The sequence below is a fragment of the Portunus trituberculatus genome, chromosome 42 (genome assembly GCF_017591435.1).
Source record: "Portunus trituberculatus isolate SZX2019 chromosome 42, ASM1759143v1, whole genome shotgun sequence".
Lineage (NCBI taxonomy): Eukaryota > Metazoa > Arthropoda > Malacostraca > Decapoda > Portunidae > Portunus > Portunus trituberculatus.
This window is the reverse complement of record NC_059296.1, coordinates 11,304,438-11,314,437: the sequence shown is the minus strand read 5'-3', so window position 1 is coordinate 11,314,437 and position 10,000 is coordinate 11,304,438. Positions and strand designations below refer to the sequence as shown.

The following is a 10,000-nucleotide window of genomic DNA, read 5'->3' as shown; positions in this document are numbered from 1 at the left end:
CCCGTTACCATCGCCCGGGCTCCCTCCTTTCCTCTACCACTTCCCTGTCATATTTTTCCAATAGTCCTTTTCCCCAGTGTTCCCATGTCCAACTCACCTCCGTCTGCCTTCTCTCTTCATTTCTCTCTTCTCTTTCTCGTTCCTGTTCCTCCCACCACCACCTTCTCAAACTCCTCTCTCCTCCCGTTACGAGTTACTCTCCCTGCTGCCTCTCACCAAGTGCCGGAAGGTCGCTCTCATGGCCATCTCGCCGCCCCCTGTGCACTGCCGCGCCGCGCACCAGGGCCACCACCACGCCTGCACCGTGGATGGCCCTCTGCCAAGTGCCCCCGGCCCGCCAAGTTTCACCCAGGGAATGCCGGGCTGTTTTCACTTGCTGGGAAGCATCTTGGTGTTATATTTGAATTTGTCGTGTTTGGGATGGTGAGGGATGTGTTGCGGGGGAAGGGACAGGTGAGGCGGAATGGGGGGTGAGAGCGTGCGAGAAAGACGGCAGCTGATAGCCCAGTGTGTGTATGTGTGTGCGTGTGAACCAACCGCGCGGCAGTGGGACTGGGGTGGAGGTGGCGGCAGAGCGGGGCCAGCAGAGAAAGAGGCCCAGTCTGCCTCGCAGTCTAGTCAGTGTTCTTCGAGTGGCTGTGGTGAGCAGACGTGCAATCAGTCGCTGTGCGCGCTGTGCCGTGTGCCGCACCAGCCCTCGTGTGTGCACTGGTGGTGGGATGCCTGTGTTAGTGTCTCATGTGGAGTGCCTCCACCTTCCCTACAAACCACTATCCAATCAGCAGCCCTACAGTAGCCGGTGACTAGCCCTCAGCCCACCTGGCTGGCTGTCCACCATGTATTCAGCCGCCACCCGAGAAATTCTGGGCTAGGACCACGAGGAGTCTGTACTGGTGTGCGGGAGTGTGTGGTGCCATGTGTTCCTGAATGTGTGTGACGATGAAGTTTAGTAAGGAGAACTCCCCCAGCGGGATGTTGGTGCCCCTGGAATGCAAGAATCCCAACCTACTGATGAAGGGCGACAAGAACGTGGCTGCGGCCCGCGCCCTTCAGAAGGAGCGCCGCAAGAACAAACGGCGCGAGAAGGAGAATATGTGGAAGATGAATAACAAGAGGAATGCCATGCAGGAGCCCATCGTCATGCACTACCCTGCAAGGTAAGACGGCCTGCCACGCCTACCACCGCCCAGCTCGACTGTCTCACATGATTAGGTGACAAGTCGCGGTGCGTGTGAACGTAAACCGGCAGATTTACGAACATCAAGTCGGGAATGAGTGTGACAAGAATTCCATGAATAAACGATGGAGCGGGAGAAGGTCAGGGGCGGGGAGCGTAGGGAAGAGGCGTGACTTGTCCCTTATACGGCTCTAATAGCTTGCCGAGTGCTTGGGAATAGCAGTGTAAGGGCGAAAGGCGGACACTGTCGTGGCTGGGGACGTCTGAGGATGTGGGAGGGCAGCAAGCACTCGTGGGAGGCATGGAGTGCTAGTCACCCTTCAGCATTGTGGGCCAGCGAGGCGAGACGTGCAGAGAGAGAGAGAGAGAGAGAGAGAGATACTCGGTGTCAAGGGATGTCGAGCGCCTTGCTCACACTCGGGTGTCTGTCCTTATTGAGCGAGGCGAAGAGGGATCTTTATTTAGTCAGATTGCAGGCCAGCATCACGGCCACGCCCCTGCCCCCGCCCGCCCTCACGCTGGCCGAGGGGCGAGGGTCAGGCGGGGTCACAGAGGGGAAAGTTTCAAAGCACTCTGGCTGGCTCGTCGCGGGGGAGAGGAGAGAAGGAGAAAGGGAAGGAAGGTCAAGTAACATTTTAGTTTCTTCCTAGGAATGTGACACTGCAAGAGTCATGGTTGGGGAGGGAGGGAGAAAGGGACAAAGGGAGGAGCTTAGAGGGGGGATGGGGGTAAGATTCTCCCGCGTGGTGTCTTCCGCTATAGTGCCTCGACCCCCACTGTCTTCGCTCTCCCCTCCACTCTCTCCACCCACGCGGCTTTTAAACTTCCCATTCATTTAATTAACGTCTCTCTCTCTCTCTCTCTCTCTCTCTCTCTCTCTCTCTCTCTCTCTCTCTCTCTCTCTCTCGCCACATTCTTCACCTCTCCCCTTCCATCAATTCATCTTCAGTGCTCGCCATCCATCTCTTCAGTGCCTCGCTTTCCTACGTGTTGTAATGTTACCGTCTTTGTCCCTTTGCCCGACTTCTCCCTTACTCCCTCTCTCTTTCTTGCATAATCGTGAACTCTCTCTCTCTCTCTCTCTCTCTCTCTCTCTCTCTCTCTCTCTCTCTCTCTCTCTCTCTCTCTCTCTCTCTCTCTCTCGGGGCTTTACTGTTTGGGTGTGTGGGAGGGAGGGAGGTGCCGGCGTTGAGCGAGGGAACACGGGACAGATATCTATAAGCTAAACAGGGAGCAGCAGCTGGTTGGCTCGATAAAGCCTGGCCCTTGATGAGGCTTTAGTAATGGGAAGCGGTGACGTGTGTGTGTGTGTGTGTGTGTGTGTGTGTGTGTGTGTGTGTGTGTGTGTGGTGTTTTGCTTTCATGGTTTTATCTATTTATTTATTCCATTTTTGCTTTTGTCTTGTCCGTTCGACCGCCACGTTTTTATTGCACCGTATAATTGTATTACCCCGTGATTTTGTGGTCAGTAAACTTGTCTGTCTGTCTTTGTATGTGTCCGACCATGTGTGTGTGTGTGTGTGTGTGTGTGTGTGTGTGTGTGTGTGTGTGTGTGTGCGTGCGTGTGCGCGCGCGCATCAGTGAGCATTCTTTCCGGTTACCTACTGTGTTTTCCCGAAATATCCTTTCACCACGGATGTGTGAAATCAACTTTTACGGTCAACACTGCATATGTAAGATTGGATTCACGCACATATACGTATATAGACTCGGCTGAAATCTTTCCCCGCCTTCGCCCTTCAGCGGTGCCCTGATTCCAAGAAACATGCAATCGGGTATGAGATAAGGAGATAACATGAGCACACAAGAATCATTCGTGCATTGCTGAAGAATTAAACGCGGTACCATTTGCATAATACAAGAAAAGGTTTAAGTTCTTGATCTTTCTTCCCCCTCGAGCGCGCGCACACACACGCACGCCTAGCCCTTCTTTCCTCACCCACTTGTTATCTTGTTCTCCCAGCCACTCCCTCTTGATTATCTCCTTGTTGTTATTGTTTCCTTGTTGCTGACTGGGACCAGAGCCGAGGATGGTCACACGTGGCGCAAGCCAGTCTACGTGTGTGTGTGTGTGTGTGTGTGTGTGTGTGTGTGTGTGTGTGTGTGTGTGTGTGTGACAGTTGCGGGGAAAGGGTTGGACCACTCGTGTGTGTGTGTGTGTTTGTGTGTGTGTGGCTTTGCCTCCCACGACTTGTACCGAGTCCCACACGTCACTGCCTTGTTTGATTCTCTCTCTCTCTCTCTCTCTCTCTCTCTCTCTCTCTCTCTCTCTCTCTCTCTCTCTCTCTCTCTCTCTCTCTCTCTCTCTCTCTCACACACACACACACACACACACACACACACACACACACACACACACACACACACACACACACACTGAAGCCTCCACGCTATGCCATATTAGCAGCACAGGGCATGCAGCGCGGCACGTCAGGAAGCAGCAATGGCAGGAAAGGAATACTGACAGGGAAATGTAGAAAGACCACCACCACCACCACCGCCCACAACAACAACTATGACATAAACTACTTCAAGAGGGAGATTTCTAGACACTTCACTATGTAGCTTTGGATTTCACTCTCCTACTGTCTTCTTAAGGGATTTCTTGTCTTCAGTGGGTCTTTTATTATTTTTTTCCTTCCCTATTTTTTGTTGCCCTTGGCCTGAGCCCCTTTCACATAACAACAACAACAACAACAGCAGCGTGCATGACCATGAGAGCAGAAGGAAGGAAGTGAATTTTTTTATCTCTTTTTCTCACATTCATTATTATTCATGGAGGTGGGGAGTTAGTTAGGTGATATTGGCGTTAATGATAACTTCCTCCCTTTTTTTTCATTTATCGAGAGAGAGAGAGAGAGAGAGAGAGAGAGAGAGAGCGCCAGCCAGCCAGTCAGCCCTTTCTCTACAAACTAAATAGTTTCCCATAATCACTTGGAAGTTTTTAAACACTCATTTTTTACGTTTATCTCTCATGCACTTCTATAGATACACTAAAAAGAAGAAAAACAAAACAAAACAAGAATTAACCTGCCATTCACTCTATTGACCCTGTGTGTGTACGTGCATGCGTGTGTGTGTGTGTATGCGTGTCCATGCAAACAGTTTTCCTTACAGTACTCAGCTAACAAAGGACCAAAGCAATGAGAGAGTCCAGTGTTGGGTGCTTTTCCTATTCTAACGAACCACTGTACCCGTCCCAACGACTCACAGCCTCCCACGCCACCAGGAGGCATCCCACCCAGCGTGCCTTCCCTTTCCTTTCCCAGCGCCCTCTCCATTCCGTCAAGCTCTCAGGGGCCTCATCAAGCCCTCTTTACTTCAAGGCACACACTTTATTTTTTTAACTCCCCATAATTGAGAAGGAGGCGTGGGAGGAAGCGCTGCAGTATGTTGTGTTTAAGAGACAGAGGGAGAGAGAGAGAGAGAGAGAGAGAGAGAGAGAGAGAGAGAGAGAGAGAGAGGTGAGGGTGTGGTGGCATATTTAACTTGTGTGTTGGTGATGTAAGCGACCTGCATGTGTGTGTGTGTGTGTGTGTGTGTTGTGTGGTGCTTTCTTACTTGCTTGCTTGTTCCTTGTCACCACCACCACCACCACCACCACTGCCCCGTCCACCGCTCCACACCTGCAAAGGCCAACCAGTTTTCCAGGCAGAAAGTGCACGACCAGGTAAAGACTTGTCAGGGCATGAAGGCTGCACGTGAGGCTGTTAGAAAAGTGTATTTTGGGCCGAGGCTAAGCTCTATTTTTGCCTCTATTTTCTCCAGCATTTCCTTGTGATGTTTGGGTGTAAAGCAGGGAATGAGTGGGAAGGGAAAAAATAGAAATGGGTCATGTATGTTGTGTATTGCAATAGATCTTTGCATTTGGGTCTTGTTTGGCAGGTTTGGTACGTGTTTGAATTGCAACTGGTATGTGTGTGTGTGTGTGTGTGTGTGTGTGTGTGTGTGTGTGTGTGTGTGTGTGTGTGTGTGTGTGTGTAGTAGGTGTAAATATTGAGGGTGATGGTGGTGGGTAAAGAAGGGATGGAGGAAGGGAGAGTGGGAGGGATAGTGCATGGGGTTTGCTTGCTGGTGTGTGGTGAAGTATGTGCTGAATGTGTTACAGGAAGGTCGGCAGGTTTGTTTACTGGCGCATTATGCTAGTGACGTAATGATACTGAATACTTAGTGTGTGTGTGTGTGTGTGTGTGGTAGGGTATATGGGTATATATTTTTGACAAGTAGTAACCGCTCATGCAAAAAACAACAGCCTGGTAGCCCATGTGCCCCTCCTTGGTCCCCCGTGCCCCTCCCTCTCCTCCACGCCTGCCCTTGACTCCCACTCGCCACGTCGTGCCCGCCTCCTCCCTCTTCCTCTTCGCTCAAACAGGTTGTGTTCGCTGCGTGGACATAAAAACGGTTCGTTTTCCGGTACATAATGTGAATGTTAAGTAAGTGGTTCAATCCCTGCTTCTCAAAGTTATGTGATGGCGGTGCTGTCTTCACCCTGTCACCGGGAAGACTTTACAGGTGTGAGGAAAGTCATGCACAGGTGAAAGGAAAGTCAATAACGATACCCGGGCCGCTGGAGGCGCGTGAGGGCGGCAACATCCCTGAGGTGCGGCTCGGACCCACCCAGGAAAAGTTGGCGGCGTGCCCTGAGGCTGTCCCAGCGGTGCCCCTCACATGCCCGGCCCACCATCACCGCCTTGTAGGGTTACACGCCTGAAACTCCTGCGCCGCCCGACGAGGCAAGCCAGACGCCCTGACGCTGCCGTGTTCTAGTGGTGTCTGGCCCTCCTCGCTGACCTTCACTCGGCCCATTCACAATTTAGGTTCCGGCCGCCAGCTGGAGGGCACCTGGGTGTTGAGCGAGGCCCCCCAAGGCAGCCCTCCGCTACCCGCCTGACTCTCCCTTCCCACGCATCTCATGTCCCTCCCAGCCACTATCTGACCCTCTTCCTCACCCGGGGCAGCTGAAGTCAAAACAAGACAGGATAATACTTGGCTTCTTTCTCTCTCTCTCTCTCTCTCTCTCTCTCTCTCTGTGAGGTGTGAATACGCTAGCAGCAACAACCTATCATGGGTGCTCGTCGCGTAGTGAAAGTGTGTTGGCAAGCGTAGCGCGTGAGTGCTGGATGGCCAATCATTGCGTGGAGGCGCTTCATCCGGGACGAAAAGTGTGCTGGGAGGGAAAGAAAGGCCCACTTAGGAGGGAGCACGCACACACGAGGCTTTGCAATATGAAGCAGTAGGTGTGTGGCTCTGCGCTGCGTCTCCTTACCGTCCCGTAAAGGAGCAAGGAGGCAGGCAGGCAGGCGTGGGGCAGGATGAGGTCGTGAAGTGGATTCCATGGTGTCGGTTTGAAAATTGGGGTTATAGTGTAAGGTTAGTGTGTCACCGGTAGCGAAGGGGGGAATGTCTGGGGGAGGCGCGAGGAGGGTGACGCCATCCTGAGTATTGCGTGACACCTGTGATGCCGCTCAGCTCAGGAACTTTCCCGACTCCCTCCTTTCCCTTTTTACTGAGTGCTAATCCCCCTCAGGCCTTCTGTCCGGCTCCCCACCCCCCTGTTGCCTGTTCCGTCACTCGCGCAGGCTGTTGCCACTCCCCTCCCCGTTCCTCCCCTCCTTCCCCCAACCTCGAGCGGCAGTGCCAAGACCCCAAATATGGAGAGAATGTTTCCGCCAACATAGAGAGAGAGAGAGAGTGTGTGTGTGTGTGTGTGTGTGTGTGTGTGTGTGTGTGTGTGTGTGTGTGTGTGTGTGTGTGTACGCGGGCGCGCTGGCCTGCACCATGCCAGCTGCCAAATATGACAAGGCGCGTGTGACCCACCACGTGCCTCCCTGTCGCCCCCCCCAACCCCCTGCAACAGTTACGCATGTCCTAATAAGTAAAAGAAGTAGCGACGTTGAGGAAAGAGCGTTGCGAGGCCCTGGTGGGGGAAAGGGGGGTGGGGGAGGCGATGAGGAAGTGCCGTGGTACTGTGTGGGCGTCCTTGGAGGAAGAGGGAGGAGGAGGAGGACGATGCAGAGTGGCCGCAGCTCATTCATTCATCCTTAGTTAGTAGGCGTCGTCATCGCTAATAGCCTCCCTGTTTATCATCGCCATTATCATTGTGTTTATATCATGATCTTCCTGTCCTGCCTTCCCTCATTGTTTTCCTCGTCGTTGTTTTCCTCGTCACTATCCTCGTCCACTTCTTTCATCATCATCTATTTCATTTTATCATTCTCCAACCCGCTTCCTAATCTTCTTTTTTGTCACCTCATCTTCTTCATCACCTCCTCCCTTTCTCCTCCCCTTCCTCCTTATCGTCATCATATCATCATCTATCTCCCTACACTCTCTCCCCGTCTCCTCTTTTAATCCTCCTTATTAACACCATTACATCCTCTTTTCTCTTCGTTTTCCTCGTCGTTGTTTCCCTCGTCACCATCCTCGTCCACCTCTTTCATCATCATCTACATCATTTCATCATCCTCAAACTCGCTTCCTTCTTTTCCCCTTCTTTTTCTCTCCTCATCATCTTCACCACCCTTTCTTTCCCCTTCTCTTCCTCCTTATCGTCATCATATCATCGTCTCTCTACACTCTCTCCTCTTCTTCTCTTTTAATCCTCCTTATCCTTATTATCACCATTACATCCTCTTCTTCCAACGCTTCCGCCTCATTTTTCTTTGTAATCCTCCTTTTAATCCTCCTTTCTTCACCGCTAGCAATCTGACTCTCACCACCACCACCACCACCACCATGATAACATAAGTAGACGCCAGTAGACACCACCAACTCCACCTCTGCCTTCACTTCCCTGCCGCTTCTTCCCTCAAGCTGACAAGTCTTGCATTAACTAACCAATGGACTTGATTCTCAACCTTATTTTTAGAACGACTTCCCCCTTACCCCATCTCTCTCTCTCTCTCTCTCTCTCTCTCTCTCTCTCTCTCTCTCTCTCTCTCTCTCTCTTCCCCGAGGATTACTGCATCAGGTAAATCTTTTCACGGAGTCTACGTTTTCTTTTATCTTTTTTCTGTCCCTTCTCGTGTGTTGCATTGTGATTTATTGAAGATGAGGTCCTAGTGAGGTTGTTGCTATTGTGGTGGTGGTGGTGGTAGTGATGGTGTGGTGTGATGATAGTGGTGATGGTGGTGTGATGATAGTGGTAATGGTGTGGTGGTTGTGGCGTGTGGTGTGGTTTTAAAAGTAGTTACTGATGATAATTTTTGCTTATAGGGACACACACACACACACACACACACACACACACACACACACACACACACACACACACACAGAGAGAGAGAGAGAGAGAGAGAGAGAGAGAGAGAGAGAGAGATATTCTACTCGTCTGTGTGCTTTGCTTTGAAAGTTTCATAAAAAGAAGACGAAAAAAAGACAAAGCATATATACATTACCGTGGTGGAGTCATTCGAGTCTCTCTCTCTCTCTCTCTCTCTCTCTCTCTCTCTCTCTCTCTCTCTCTTAAGGCTTCTTGTCTGTTGATTTTTCTTTTTATAACTTCTTCGTTCAATGAGACCTTTTTGCGTCCTTCAGAACCTCAACCCAGCTGTGTGTGTGTGTGTGTGTGTGTGTGTGTGTGTGTGTGTGTGTGTGTGTGTGTGTGTGTGTGTGTGTGTGTGTGTGTGTGTGTGAGTGAATGACTGGTTTTGGTGATGGTGGTCACTTCCCTGTGAACCTAACTCGCCTCCTCCTCCTCCTCCTCCTCCTCCTCCTCCTCCTCCTCCTCCTCCTCATTATTTCTTTCTCACACTACCTACTACGGTCTCCATAGATCTCTCTCTCTCTCTCTCTCTCTCTCTCTCTCTCTCTCTCTCTCTCTCTCTCTCTCTCTCTCTCAACGCAAACAGATGCACACACAAACACAGTGAGGCAGAGGAAGACACCAACAGGCAGCGGTAGGAGTAACAACGAGGAAGAGGAAGAGTTTGGGTTAAGTGGAGACTCAAGCAATCTTCATTGTAAGGACCCACCACCCTCACAAAGATCTGAGTGGCTCTTGTTGCGACCCTCGAGGCAGCCAGACAGACCACCGCGAGACTTGACCACCTTCCTACCTACCTACCTACCCTTGCGATTTTTTTTTTTTTTTTTGCTCTTTTTTTACTTTATTTCCTCCCGTTGGCACGCCTCGCTACTGACCACAGGGAAGAGAGCGGCGGACAGAGAGGCTGTGGTGGAGTAAGGCCAGGCTCGTTTGCTAATTAAGTCACGGTAATGGCAGGAAGAGTCTCCCCTTTCCCCAGTTTGGTGTAATAGCTGTCATTACTAGGGACCGGGAGGGCGAAGGGCAGTCCACGGCCTATCTCTCTGTATCTCGGTTCTCTTTCCCTCTCTTCCTCTCTCCTTCCCTCTCTCTCTCTTTTCGGGACACCTGTTGCTGTTCGGCCCGGTAGCCTCACCTGTCCACCTGTGCCTTGCCCTTCAACACATTGCCTCTCTCATCCCCAAGCCACTTCCTGTGCTTTGTTTACCCTTCACAACACCACCTGTGCTCCGCGGGGTCTAGCTTCTCTATTATTAAACACTTAAGGCTATCAGGAGGAGGATTTTTAAAGGCCAAAGAGATAGTTAAGCAGGTTCTCATGCATGCCATTTTTTTTCTCATACATGCAGGAACCTTATTGGATTATCATCAGAAAAAAAAAATATGTTACTTCCACCAGAGCCTGTTGAGAGTATTCTAGACGAGGCGGCGATAGGTTTGAGAACACGGCCCTTAAGTGTTTATGAGTGCCGCGGAAGACACGCCGTATTGCATGCTACTTACGAACACCCGCACCATGCCGCCCTCGTCCAGTGTGTGTTCAGACTTCCTTAGCA

The 10,000-nt window shown here is 51.2% G+C and overlaps 1 protein-coding gene across 5 annotated transcripts in view; it reads left to right on the top strand.

Moving 5' to 3' along the window:
- Positions 1-10,000, top strand: part of LOC123517330 — a 129,441-nt gene that overhangs the window by 96,737 nt on the left and 22,704 nt on the right. Inside the window, exon 1 of one of the 5 annotated variants that reach the window (XM_045277317.1) lies at positions 624-1,157. The exons of 3 other annotated variants lie outside the window; for them this stretch is intronic. In XM_045277317.1, coding sequence (XP_045133252.1) covers positions 1,118-1,157 — 40 coding nt within the window. In that variant the 5' untranslated portion in view covers positions 624-1,117. Of the gene's footprint in view, positions 1-623; positions 1,158-10,000 lie in introns of those variants that run through there. One more of the 5 variants, XM_045277315.1, reaches the window with a different exon arrangement.